At 35.1% G+C, this 14,686-nt stretch overlaps 1 protein-coding gene across 1 annotated transcript in view; it reads left to right on the forward strand.

Moving 5' to 3' along the window:
* Positions 1–14,686, forward strand: part of Dlgap5 (DLG associated protein 5) — a 44,483-nt gene that overhangs the window by 26,961 nt on the left and 2,836 nt on the right. Inside the window, exons 13-17 of the mRNA XM_076848367.2 lie at positions 4,756–4,848; positions 8,791–9,010; positions 11,998–12,184; positions 13,579–13,639; positions 13,828–13,987. Coding sequence (XP_076704482.2) covers positions 4,756–4,848; positions 8,791–9,010; positions 11,998–12,184; positions 13,579–13,639; positions 13,828–13,987 — 721 coding nt within the window. The remainder of the gene's footprint in view (positions 1–4,755; positions 4,849–8,790; positions 9,011–11,997; positions 12,185–13,578; positions 13,640–13,827; positions 13,988–14,686) is intronic.

Here is a 14,686-nt window from a genome sequence, read left to right on the forward strand (position 1 = left end):
CTGTAATTCAGACCAAACCCATATCTCTTCACATTAGTAAATATATTTGTACAAATCTTGGGATAAAAAAAGAAATCTAGAAGCTTTCAGAGAAAGAAAACAGACTTCACTCAAAGCCTCAAGAATTAGAATAGCCAGGGATTTCTCAGTAGCAATTTTGAAAGCCAGGCAAACAACACTCTGAAAAATCTAGGGAAAATAGCTTCCCACCTTAAATCTTTTTTTTTTTTTTTTTTTTTTTTGAGAATTTTTTAATATTTATTTTTTAGTTTTCGGCGGACACAACATCTTTGTTTGTATGTGGCGCTGAGGATCGAACCCGGGCCACACGCATGCCAGGCGAGTGCGCTACCGCTTGAGCCACATCCCCAACCCCCCCATCTTAAATCTTGTACCCAATCAATTATGAGACTGGAAAGGCAAATATTTCAGACCATAGGTCTCAAATTTTATCGCCTCCCATGCTCCCTTTCTTGAGAAACTAGCATTATGTACCTTACAGAATTGCGAGTAAGCTGAGAAAAGGAGGAGGAGAGTGCGACCAGAGAAGGGCTGAAGAAAAGGAATTGTGGCTGATGGTGAAATAAGAAGGATTCTAAAGCAACTTGGAGTGTGGAAAGTTTACAGAACAGTAGTTAAGATAGCAGGAGGCCCAGAATTCTGGGAAGTGGAATGAATAGAATGCCTGATTTTTTTTTTAATTGTAGTAATTTAATTTATACTTACTATGCAGAATTTAGAGATGAATTGATAAGTACATGAAAAATGAGCAAACAAAAAACAATGATTATTAAATCTGGAAAAGAGTTACAAGGAAGAGAACATAATTACAGTAATTCTGTAGCCCAGATGTCAATAATGTTTATATGATCATAATAATAGTAGGATTATTTTATGACCACTTTTTTTATACATTTACCAGTTTTCATAACAGTGAGTTGGTTCATTAGCATCCTTTAGTGTTGACCAATTAATTTTGCTTTTTAGTATTGACTTATGGATTTAAAGATATTTGATATGTTTACGTTATTTTTATTATCTTTATTCATGCTCATTTCTCAGCTTTCTATCTTGTTTTTGTTTTGGTACTGACGGCTAAACTCGGTATTTTACTTTTTTTTAAATTTTATTTGTTTCAATTAGTTACACATGACAGTATAATGATCTTGACATAGCATACGTTTGAATCAGATGGGATATAATATCTCATTTTTCTGAGTGTACAGGTTGCAGAATTACATTGGTCATGCAGTCACGTATATACCCACAGCAATAATAATGTCTGTTTTATTCTGCTGTCCTTCCATTCCCCCCCTTCCCCTCCCCAGGGGTATTTTACTTTGAGCTACTTTCAAAGCCTTTTTTATTTTGAGAAAGGGTGTCTCCAAGTTGCTGAGGCTGAGCTTGACCTTATGATCCTTTTGTCTGAGCCTCCCAAGTCAGTGGGATTATGTGTGTGTGCTACTGTACCTGACTCATTGCTCAGCTTTGATTAGTGGGGACCACTTTAAGTTGAGGCCTTTTTTATGAGGTTTTGTTATGTTTTTAACCAAGAAACCGTGTGGTATTATTACATATCATAAAATTTGTCTATTTTAAGTACACAGTTGTGTTTTTAATAAATTTAGAATTGTGCAACCATCACCATGATCCAAGTTTAGAATTTTCATCACTGCCAAAAGATCCTTCCTGACTACCATCAGTCTCCATTCTCACTCTCAGCCCTAGAGAATTACTAACAATAAAATATGTTTTTTAAAGTTGTGTCTGGCTTGGTCCAACAGAGTGCACTGTACCAGTGATGAGGAGGCTAAGGCAGGAGGCTCCCAAATTTGAGGCCAGCCTCAGCAATTTTGTGAGACCTGTCTCAAAATTTGAACAAAGGACTGGGGATGTGACTCAGTGGTCAAGTGCCTCATAATGAAAAAAAAAAAAAAAAGAATTCTCTGTTCAGAACATGTATAGACTTTGTTTCTTCTCATTTTTTTCTTAACAATACAGTGTAACAACTACTTTACATTGTATGTAGTATTTTAAGTCATGTAAAGATGGTTTAAAGTATATGGGGTGTACCTAAGTCATATGCAAATATTATACCATTTTATATAAGGGACTTTGCTGTCTGAGAATTTTTTTTTTTTTTTTATGACCCTGGAGATGAACCACTAGCTTCTAGTCCTTTTTAAAAAATCTTATTTTGAAATAGAGTCTCACTAAATTGCCCAAACCGGCCTTGAACTTGTGATTATTGTGCCTCAGCCTCCTGAGTGGCTAAGATTACTAGTTTGCACCATGATACCCAGCTCATGTATCTTCTTTAATGAAATGTCTATTCAATCTTTTGCCCATTTTTAAATTGGGTTGTCTGTCTTTTTATTAGGGACTTTTTAGTGTTCTTTACATATCCTGGATATAATCAGAAATAATATTTGCAAATATTCCAAGTTTGTGGTTTGACTTTTAGTTTTTTTGTTTTGTTTTGTTTTAATACATTTCAGGGATTGAACTCAGGGGCACTAGACCACTGAGCCACATCCCCAGCCTCATTTGTATTTTATTTAGAGACAGGGTCTCACTGAGTTGCTTAGTGGCTTGCTAATTTGCTAAGGTTGGCTTTGAACTTGTGATCCTCCTGCCTCAGACTGCCAAGCTGCTGGGAGGATGCATCACTGTGCTTGGCTGACTTTTAGTTGTCTTAATGATGTCTTTTGAAGTGCAAATGTTTTTAATTTGGGTGAAGTTCAAATTATCAATTTTTTTTCTTTTGTGACTTTGATAGTTTTTAAATATATATATTAATTGTAGTTGGACACAATATCTTTAATTAATTAATTTATTTTTATATGGTGCTGAGGATTGAACCCAGGGCCTTGCCCGTGCTAGGCGAGCACTCTATCGCTGAGCTACAATCCCAGCCCCTTGACATTATTTTTAAGAACTCTTAATGTTAAGTCACAAGGGTTTTTGTTTGAACTAAAAGTGCTATAGTTTTCAGCACTTGGAGTTCAGTCAGTGATCTGTTTGATTAGTTTTGATGTATGGTGTGAAGTCAGAGTCTAATTTCATCTTTTAGTTTTGTTTTTTTTTTTCTAGTTGTTGATGGACACAATATCTTTATATTTTTTATGTGGTGATGAGGCTTGAACCCACTGCCTCACGCATGCTAGGCAAGCGCTCAACCAACTGAGATACTATCCCAGCCCCTAACTTCATCTTTATGGTTATAGACATCCAATTTTTCCAGCATTGTTCATTGAAAACATCCTTTACCCATTGAGTTATATTGACACCTTTGTTGAAAATCAACTGATAATTGATTAAACCTGAGTTATTTTGGTATTTACTGAGGTTGATATTTACTTTTTTAAGAATAGGAAATTGAGAGGATATGTGTGTATAAATGCATAGTAGGGATACTCATTTTAACCCAAATGAGTTAAAAAAAATTATGTCCATATAAAAATCTGTATGCAAATATTTATGGCATGCAGACAAAATATAACTGACAAAATTTGGAAGCAACCAAGATGTCCTTCAGTAGGGGAATAAATAAATAATATTTACTTTTATTTTGTACCTGGGATTGAACCCAGGAACACTTTACCCCTGAGCCACATCACCAGCCCTTTTTTAAAACTTATTTTTGAGTCAGGGCCACGCTAAATTGCTGAGGCTGACTTTGAACTTTTATCCTCCCACGTCAGCCTCCCAAGCTGCTGGGATTACAGGCATGTGCCACCATGCCCAGCAATAGTAGTAGTTTTTTTTAAAAAAAAGAAAGATTGTGATCATTTGTTTGATTTGAGAAACAAAAACACTTAGGATATATTTCCTATCATTTTAGTTATCAAAAATAACTAGGGGAGTTATTCATATATGGCAACCTTTATTTAGATTTTTTTTGAGGTTTGTAAGACCAAAAATAACAATGAACAACTTTATCATAAATATTCTTGATGTAAACACTGAATTAAGAATGGCTTAGCTGCTGGGTATGGTAATTAATTACTGCCTATAATCCCAGTGGCTTAGGAGGCTGAGGTAGGAGAATCAGAAGTTCAAAGCCAGCTTCAGCAAAAGCAAAGCCCTAAGTAACTCAGTGAGACCCTGTCTCTAAATAAAATACAAAATGAGGCTAGGATATGGTTGAGTGCCCCTGAGTTCAATCCCCAGTACCACAGAAACACACACCCCAAAACATAAAACATAAAGAAAGAACGACTCAGCTGAGCACAGTGTGCACATCTGTAATCCCAGCAACTTTGAAGGTTGAGTTAGGAAGATCATAAGTTAGAAGATAGCCTGGGCAAATTAGCAAGATCCTGTCTCAAAATAATAAAAAGGGCTGGGAATGTAGTTCAGTAGCAGTGACAGAGCATCCCTGGATTTAATCTCTGTTACTGTCAAAAAATAAAAAATGACTCAGTCTAATTTTAATAACTTTTTATTTATTTTTATGGTACTGTGGTTAAAACCAGGGACACTCTATTACTAGGTGTATCTCCAGCCTTTTCATCTTATATTTTGAGACAGGGTCTTAACCAAGTTGCTGAGGTTGGCCTTATACTTGAGGTCCTCTTGCCTCAACCTCTGGAGTAACTGGAATTACAGTCTTTTGTCACCCTTCCTAGCTGAGTCGCCAGTTCTGAGTCACTGTTCTCAATTTTTTTGAAGCTTAAGTTTATTAGTTTGTAATTTATTAGTTTGTAATTGATTAGCATTAATCTGATAAACTTAGGCTTTATTTATTAACAGATAGAAGATGTAAACCAAAAATTCAACAATCTGACCAAACTCGAGGAGTCTGGATGGCAAAACAATAACAATACAAATAAAAAAGTCTTTAGGGTAAGTTTGTGGGGTTTATATTTCATATTTCTAATATTTCTTCTACTTGATTTTTGTTTTTAAGTTTTAGAAACATTTAATTTCAGTTTTCCCATTTTATAAAGTTTCATGTGTTACTTACAAAGTTCTGATTGTTTTCAAGTAAAGAACAAGGAAATGATCACAAAATTTAAAGTGTTTATTTCTGGAGAGAAGAAAGTAAGAGCTATGATTGAATGGAGGCACCCAGATGGTTTGAAGTTAGCAGATAGTGGGTACATGACTGTTGGTTTTATTCTTTAAACTGTACTGTTGTATTTGGTTGTAATGATAATAAAGTGATTGACATAATGTTTTGTATGGGCCAAATATTATTCCAAGTATTTTATATAAAACTTATGTAATCCTTATAACAATCTGGTGGGCTGGGTTCTTTTGACCCCATTTTATGGTTAAGGAATCTGAAGCCCCCCAAAATTAAATCATTTGCTCAAAGTAGAGCTGGGTTTTAGGCCAGACTTTTTCATTCCAGAATCCATGTACTTAACCAGTTGAGACTGTTCCCTTGCTGATTTGTATGCTTTTTTGTATAGTAGATTTTAGAATGAAAGGCATTTTTTAAAAGAAAAGAGGAACAGTGGCTCTTTAGAACTTATGTCTTATTATCTTTATCATTACCTGGTGAAATTTAAACCATTTTTATCTATCTCTAGTCATTTTTTAAAAATACATCATTTTAATGTTTACCTTCTCCAAGGGATACCAGTAGCATTAATGTGATAGTATTAAGATGTTTGATTTTTTTTTTTAAGTTGTAGATGGACATGATGCTATTTATTTATTTATTTATTTATTTATTTTGTAGTTGTAAACTAACAGAATACCTTTATTTGTTTGGTTTTATGTGATACTGAGGACTGAACTCAGTGCCTCACAAGTGCTAAGCAAGCGCTGTACCACTGAGCTACATCCCCACCCCACGTTTTCTTTTTATTCACATTAGTACGTTTTAAGATTAATACAAGGAACATCCCAGTTTTTAGTGTAGGTTAAATATTCCTTATCCTCCAGCTTGGGGGACTGGAGACGTGGCTCAATGGTAACATGCTCGCCTGGCATGCGCAGGGTGCTGGGTTTGATCCTCAGCACCACATAAAAATAAAGATGTTGTGTCCACCGAAAACTGAAAAATAAATACTAAAACAATTCTCTCTCTCTCTCTCTCTCTCTCTCTCTCTCTCTCTCTCTCTCTTAAAAAAAAAAAAAGTGCTTGGGAACAGAGATATTTCAGGTTTTGGGATATTTGCACATATATAAATAGATATTTTGGTGGAGGGACCTAAGATGAAACGAGGAACTATCTATGTTTCATATAAAGCTTATTTTATATATATATATAACCTGAAGGTAATTTTATCCTGGCAGGAGTCAAGCACAAAGATCAGGTGGTAGTCTCTAGTCGTTTTTAATAGAGTGATATTTTGAGTTCAATGGTTTTGGTTCAGGTAGACACTTGTCAAGTTGAGCATTACTAGTTTAAAACCATGCCAGGTTGTCTAGGATTTTTTTTATGTTTTGTTATCCAAATTAAGACTGTTCTGAATCCTATCTTTGAAGTTTAAAGTGATTAAGCATTAAAAGAACCTTTATTATAAAATTATTTTACTAATAAAGCCTCATGACAAGAAAGACCCTGAGGGCAGCAACTAAGTGATTGAATGAATTTCAAATTTTCTAAATAGTGAAGGATATTACTTATTAAAGCTACTGGGGGCGGGAGGTATTTCTTATTTAGTCCTAGAAATATTAATATCAATGATAATGGCTATATCATATCAGAGTCTTGTAATTCTACTTGTTATCACCAGATGTCTCTCTCCTTCTACTTTATTTCATAGGATACAGTTTATTTTTTCTTTTTTAAGGCCTTTTTACTACCACCACACCCACAATGTTGGCAAGTGAACCCAGGGGATTCATGTGCTATGCAAGTGCTCTACCATGAGAACTACCCCTAGTTCTTACAAGTTAATGTTCAGATTATGGTACTGCTTCCTCCTGTCTCTTGTTCATCATCCTTTTATTCCATCAGTTAACCTGTTTTCCTATTTTCTTCAGCCTTTTGAAGTGTCTGTCTTAACTTTGTTTACATTAAAACAAATAAACCGATTTGTAGTGTTCACCTTTCCTTCTGATTATTTGTACTTGCCCCTCTGTTCCCAATCTTTTCCTTCCAAATCATAGACAAGCTTCCTGAAAAGGTCGTAGATATCTTAAGTGATTTGGCTCCCATTTCTCTCTGCAATTCGGTTTTACTTCTCCCTGTCCCTCAAGAGCAGTTATCAAGGTTATTAATCAACTCATTACTGAAGTTATTAGATACTTAATTCATAAAGTCTAACTCTTCCTTAGTTTTAAATATGTTCTACTCTCTTTTTCTTAAAATTATATTCTGATTTTCCTCCTACCTCTCTGCCCAATCTTTAGTCATGTTTGCAAGTTTGCTTTTCCATTATCTCTTAAATGTCTTTATATTCAGAGTTTCTACCTCAACTTTCTTCTTGCCTTTCACATTCTTCCTGTATGATTTTTTTTCTCCCAGGGCTGGTAATTGAACCCTGGGCTTCACGCATACCATGCAAATCCTCTACCACTAAACTACATCCCGGCCCTTCCTATACATTCTTAAACTGCTCTTCAGTGATTCCTAAGCCTGTATTTCAAACCATACTTACTGCCCAACTCTAATTCTATATATTATGACTCATTAGACCTTAAAAATCAGTATATCCCACACTGAAATGATTTTCACACATTCCCTGGGACTATCTGTCAGGTTTGTAAGAAACTTGAGTATCTCCTGTGATCCTTTCCTTTTTCCATTTCACTATCTCCATCCAACCACATCCAGTAGACAAGCAAGTCATCTTATTTCTGCCTCTTAAGTATCTCTTGAATCCAATCACTTTTTTCCACATCCTTTTCCTTAGTCTGATTACTATCATATTTTCCCAATGTCATTGCAGTAGTCTCCTTCCCAGTTTCATTCTCCTGGCAGTAACCAGAGTGGTCTTCCTAAAACACAAAATTTTATACTGTTAACCTGTTGCTTAGAAAAGACTCCTTTTTATTCCTCTGTCATGTGTAGATGTACCCTCAAAATGATTACAAGAGATTTTATAATCCCACTGTTGCTTATATCCTGCCATCTGATCTTTGTTTTCTTTCCCTTCTGGCTTTGCAAACATGCTATTCTATCTAGCCTTTCTTCACCCTATATTTACCTGGTTAATTGATTTCAGCTTAGGTGCTACATTCTTGTAAGCTTTTCTTGACCTCTGAGGATTGGTTTAAGTGTCATTCTCATAATCTACTATAGCTGTTTGAGTTTACCTCTAACATGATACTTATCCTTGCAATCCTAGCTATTCTACCAAGCTGTAAACTTCTTTAGGGCAAAAACTTAAAAACTTTGTCTTTTACCTTTTTTCCCCTCCTCTACTTTTTTGCAGTACTAAGGATTGAACCCAGGGGCATTCTACTACTGAGTTATATTTCCAGTCCTTTTTTTTTTTTTTTTTTTTTTTTTTTGAGTTAGTGATGCTGGGGATTGAACCTAGGACGTGTGCATGGGAGGCAAGCACTCTACCAACTGAGCTATAGCCCCAGCCCTATTTTGTTTTATTTTGAGATAGGGTCTCACTAAGTTGTCAAAGCTCTCCTTGAACTTGTGTTCCTCCTGCCCTCTTGGCCTTCTGAGTAGCTGAGATTTCAGCCTTGTGCCACCAGCCTGGATATCCCCTACCATTCTGCGTCCAGAATTCTTAGCACATCCTAGGAACTTGATAAGTATGTGGTAAATGTGTGATTATATTTAATGTACACTTTTTTTTAAATTAGACTTTTTAAGTGACAAAATTCTTTTTTTAATAGTAACAGCTTTAACATTGTTTCTTTTTGCAGAAAAAGATTGTCTCAAGCATGGCAAGTAAGCCAAAACAGGATGATGATGGAAGGATTGCAGCTAGAAATCGCCTAGCTGCCATAAAAAATGCAATGAGAGCGAAAATTAAACAGAAAGAACACTCGGAGGCAACCACCCCTGTAATATCAAAAGAAGTTGACAAAATAGTATTTGATGCTGGGTTTTTCAGAATTGAGAGTCCCGTGAAATCATTCTCAGGTTAGTTTTGTTTTGTTTTTGCTGAGACTTAAGAGAAATATTTGAGGCAAATTTATATAAAACACAGAAAAGTTTTTGATATGAAGAGTTGTAAACTCTATGACTTCTCAAACAGAATAGACTATGTGCTAATTCACACATGCATGCAAATTTTATTTTGATGAGTATGACCAGATTGGTTTAAGGGGGGTTTACTTTATAAGATTGAGTTTATATTTTGTAAGTGATTTCACAGCTATTGTTACCATATAACCCCACAATCTAGAAGCTTAGGTCACAAATCCTAAGAGGTAAGGATAATGATGAAATAAAGAGAAGTTGTTTTCTTCAAGCAAGGAGTTGGATTAGAATTAAGATGAAAAGGTGAGCATGGTGGTGCATGCCTGTTTTCCCAGCAGCTTAGGAGGCTGAGGCAGGAGGATCATCAGCAATTTAACGAGGCCCTAAGTAACTCGGTGAGACCCTGTCTTTAAATAAAATACAAAAAAAAAGGCTGGGGTTGTGGCTCAGTGGTTATGCACCCCTGAGTTCACTCTCTAGAACCCCTCCCCCCAAAAAAAGATGAAAAGTAGTTTGAACATTAAACCCTTACACTTCTATTGTGTTTTAAAACAAAGCTTATGAAAGGTGGAATTGGTATTTTCACTTGAGTTAAAACTCAAATATTTTGACAGATAGTAAAAGTACTAATTTCCCAATTTTAAAGGATTCTAGTGAGGTTTAAGGGTGTAGCTCAGTGGTAGACCTCTGCCTATCATGCAAGAGAACCTGAGTTCAATCCCTAGCACTTCAAAAACAAAATAAGTAAAATATTCTAGTATAACCATTATTTAACACTTTAGGAAACTAATTTTCTATCTTTTTGAATAACTGTTATTTCACAGATCATTTTTATTAAACATGTATCTCAATTAAAATTATTTATAAGCCACATATGTCCACTAAGAAGTCTGTGTTCACTAATTTTCTAAAAGTAACCCTAAGCTTCTAATACTTGCTATCTGATACTTTCATTAAGATGTAAATATATCACCTTGTTGGACACCCGTGGCTCATGCCTGTAATCCCAGCAACTCAAAAGGGAGGATAATGTGTTCAAGGCCAGCCTCAGCATCTTAAAAAATAAAGAGGGGTGGGGATGTAGCTCAGTGGTCGAGGCTCCTGGGTTCAGTCCCCAGTACTGTTATTTAAAAGAGGTATAAATATATCACCTCAAGTATGTTACAACCTTCTTGTTGGTTTTGATATCATAGCTGGAGTGGCTTTGATTTGTTTTCTCCCTTTAAGCAGCTGAGCTCTCCATATGATGAGAATCTCCCACCACTACTAATAGCATGGCCCCATACTTTTTAAGGATCCTAGTGACCTTTCTGCAGCTAGGAACTCATTCCTCTCTGTTCTTTCAGGTACACAACTATACTCAACTCCATCCTTATGAATAGGGAAGGTTTGTGAGAAAAACTGATCTTTTAAAACTGAAGTTTAATGCTTGTTTTCTATGAGGCTTATTAGAAAACAATAGTCCTTGAAGAGCCCCTTTCATCCCATTTGCCAATCCCTAAAGGCCGTCACTTCAATTCTTATGGTAGTCTTTTTTTTTTTTTTTAAGATATTGATGAAACTTTATTTTGTTTATTTATTTATTTATATGTGGTGCTGAGAATTGAACTCAGTGCCTCGTACATGCTAGGCAACCTCTCCACCATGGAGTTACAACCCCGGCCTCTTATTGTAGTCTTTTGGTATTATTTAACACTATGTTTCTAAACAAGGTTTGATTGTTTTTCAGAAACATATACTTTTCTTTTGGTAAACTTTCTTTCCTGTACTTCCTCAACTTTTCTCAACTTGATTTCCTCAACTTTCCTGCTGGCTATAATGTTTTTAATTTTAAAGAGCTCATTCTCATTCCCCAATTGTTCCATTTTATTATTCTGCATGTGTTTCATGAGTACACTATGGATAAACACTTTTATGTTTTTTCCCCTAATTTAGTCAGTATTTGTTTCAAGATACTTTCATGTGTTTTTCTCAGAAGTCTAATCCTTTACTACTTGGTTATGGTTAAGAATGGGTAGTAAGTAACTGGCTAAAATCTGTGTACAAGGGTTATGCCTTTACTGTGGGGACAGGTAGCTGGGCCATTGTCCTGGGAACCTATACTTTGCTGCATTTAAATCTTTTCTCAGAGGCTACTTAGATTCCCCAAAGAAGATTTTTCTCATCTGCTGTCTGGATGCTATAATTTTGGCTGCCATCCATTCAGGAACCATGTAGAGGGGAAGAATTTCAACAGATTATTTGTAAATAATCACTTACTGTCCTTATTTTCAATATAGTGACCCATCTCACTATATTGAAAATAAGTGATACTGATCAATATAGTGATACTGTATCTAGTATCCCCCTAAGCCAGAGACCTTCTGTTTCAGATATTTCAGGACCCCTCTAGTTCGTGTGGGGGGAGGGGGCTATTGGCTCTGCTTTGCAGAATGATCAAAGAAATATGAGCTCTAATAATTCTTTAAACTAACTTTAAACTCCTGTTTTTAGCTCCATTTTTATCTCCACTTTCAGAAATACTTTGGGCCATTGATTCTTTTGAAGCGTTCTATGGTAGAAATTGAGTGGACTCTTCTTTCCTGATTGGAGGCTTAGTATTCATTTGCTGGATTCTAAGCAATATCCCACTTGGCCATAATACATAACAGCTTCCAAATTATTTTTGTTATTGTTCTTTTATTTCCTTTGTCCTTGTAGACTTCTGCCTTTTAAGATTACTTCTGTTAATGTTATAGTAGTGAAATGTTAAATGGAAGCATAATCTAATTTGAGGGTTTAGCACTGTCTTTAATAGAAAATTCCAAGCATTGACTTTAACAAATATTATTTGACAGAAAAAGTAGGATTTGCATTGTCTTACGGTTTTTAAAGAAAAGTGAATGAAAGAAATTTTTGATTTTGAGGTGATTTCACTCGTCTTCTAGTACTTTCCTCTGAACATCTTTCTCAAAGACATGGAACACCTAAGTCCATCAGCAAAGTCATACCTGAGGACAAAGCCAATGAGTACCTTCCAAGAAAGATGATATCATCAGAGAATCTTCATCCTCAGAACACCAAAAGTGAATGTGTTGATAAGAAAATTTTGTTTTCAAATATTTCTGAAAGCAGGTATTTCTTTAACATGTTATTAAGAATTTAACAAATGCTAATCATATCATTTCAGATGATTAAACTAGTAAAATATGCCTAGAATATATTGTTAATTAGATTTCAAATGATCTATAACATAAGCAAGTCATGCTTTATATGAATGAGGGGATTGAGATTTAAGATTTCAGATTGGAGCTGGGCATGGTATTACATGTCTGTAATTCCAGATACTCAGGAGACTGAAGAGGGGAGGATCACATAGTGAGATCCTTTCTCAAATAATAATGACTGGGAATGTGGCTCAGTGGTTAAACACTCCTGGGTTTAATCCCCAGTACTAAATAAAACAACAATTTATTATCATTCTTCCCTTTCCTATCCCCCAACTAAATTGCAAAGGCTGGTCTTGAAATTTTTGATCCTCCTGCCTCAGCCTCCCTAGTTGCTGGGATTAAGGGTGTGTACCACCACACCCAGTCCAATTTATTATTGTTTCTCTAAAGCCAATAATTTCCTATAGTATATACTGTAGATTTTTGTCTTATACAGGGAAGATCAATAATTGGATTTGAGTTATATTACAAATGTTTTTTTTTTTTAAATGTTTGATTGCTGGGCTGTGGTTATGGCTCAGTGGTACAGCGCTTGCCTAGCATGTGTGAGGAACTGGGTTTGATTCTCAGCACCACATATAAATAAATAAAATAAAGGTCCAACAACAACTAAAATATATATATGTGTGTGTGTGTGTGTGTTTGTGTGTATGTTTGATTGCCAAAAATAGTTCAGCAAGAGCATCTAAGTAATAAGCAACTTTGTACAGTAAAGACAAAATGAAGTTAAAAAGTAGAAAAAGAGAATCAATTTAAAAAACTTCAAAAACATTGAGACACATATTTCTAATAAAATACAATGTAATATTTTAGATTGTATTGTAACTAGAAAAAGTGAATTAAAAAAAAACTTCAAAGACTTTGAGATACATATTTCTAATAAATTACAATGTAAGATTTTAGATTGTATTGTATTATAACTAATAAGCAAGTGTAGCCAACTCTAACTACACAATAATTGGATTGTTCAACTTACAGAAGTCAACTTCATCTTGACCTGTCCCTGGTGTATGGCTCTAGAATTGGCTAAGAAATTCTTGCCAGTGCAGCTACATTAACCTGGCTGACCAGACTGATGACCAGCTCAGGAGTTTCTGGGGAAAAATACCTTGTTTGTAAGGCCATGCTTTAGTCACTATAGTCCATTATATCTCTGTCAGGCTGGATCTTGGACCAGGCGCTATTTTTGACCACTTTCCTAAACTAACTCTCTCCATAAAGGATAGATTTAAAAGGCAAGTCAAAAGAACAATATGCTTAATTAGTGGAGTATAATGCATTTTTTCTTTTCTCTTTTAGGAATAGCATAGTAGAAGATGTTCAGTGTCCTGGAGTACAAGGTTTAATTGAAATAAATCATGTAAGTCCTATTGTAGTAGATAGTCCAGTATATCATCTATTTATATCATTTTGTGTAGCAATTCCATAAGCAACACCTAGGTTTTCCATTAGAAATTATATTAGTCCTACAGAATGATAATTCTTATTTCAGTGACCTTTGGCTTATTTGAAAACCTGGAGCTTTTTGTATTTTTCATCTCATATCAGGATGAATATGGAACTAACAAAAAGGAAGAAATTTCAGATATTGAGGAAAGAATGGAACTAAATTCTTCAGTTACTTCACAAGATGTTTTGATGACTAGCCCTGAAAAAAATATACCATCACAAAATAACATCTCACAAGAAGTTAAACCTTCTCAATTAGGTAAGATTGTCTAAAATACAAAGAGGCTTTATTGAAAAATGAATTTGGATTAAGGTATAGATTATAAAAAATCTGAGTACCATTTTCTAAAGATAAAGGTTGAGAAATTGAACTTTCACAATAAATATCTGAAATTAGTTTATGAGGTAGGCATAGTGGTACACATCTGTAATCCCAGTAATTCAAGAGGATGAGGTAGGAGGATCTCAAGTTCGTGGTCAGCCCTGTCAACTTAGTGAGATGCTGTCTCAAAATGAAAAGTGACTGGGGTGGGGCTGGGGTTGTGGCTCAGAGCAAGATCACTTGCCTAGCATTCTCGAGGCCCTGGATTTGATCCTCAGCACCACATAAAAATAAAATAAAGGTATTATGTCCACCTACAACTGAAAAAAAAAAAATTGTTTTAAAAAAGGGAGGAGGGCTAGGGATGTAACTCAATGGAAAAGCACCCCTGGGTTCAATCCCTAGTATCCCCCACTGCAAAAACAAACAACAAACAAACAAAAAACACTGGTTTATGTTATTGTATTCTACTCTTAACCCTAAACCTTGAGAGAGACTAAAAAAAAAAAAGTATACTAATCCACATTGGAGAGAGGAACATTTTACATAATACCTACTTTGGAATCCTTCATTTAACAGCATTTTCTGAAGTCTCAGAAAAATTCCAAGTTTCTTAGTTCTTATCTTTAATACATA

The sequence above is a fragment of the Callospermophilus lateralis genome, chromosome 3 (genome assembly GCF_048772815.1).
Source record: "Callospermophilus lateralis isolate mCalLat2 chromosome 3, mCalLat2.hap1, whole genome shotgun sequence".
Taxonomy (NCBI): Eukaryota; Metazoa; Chordata; class Mammalia; order Rodentia; family Sciuridae; genus Callospermophilus; species Callospermophilus lateralis.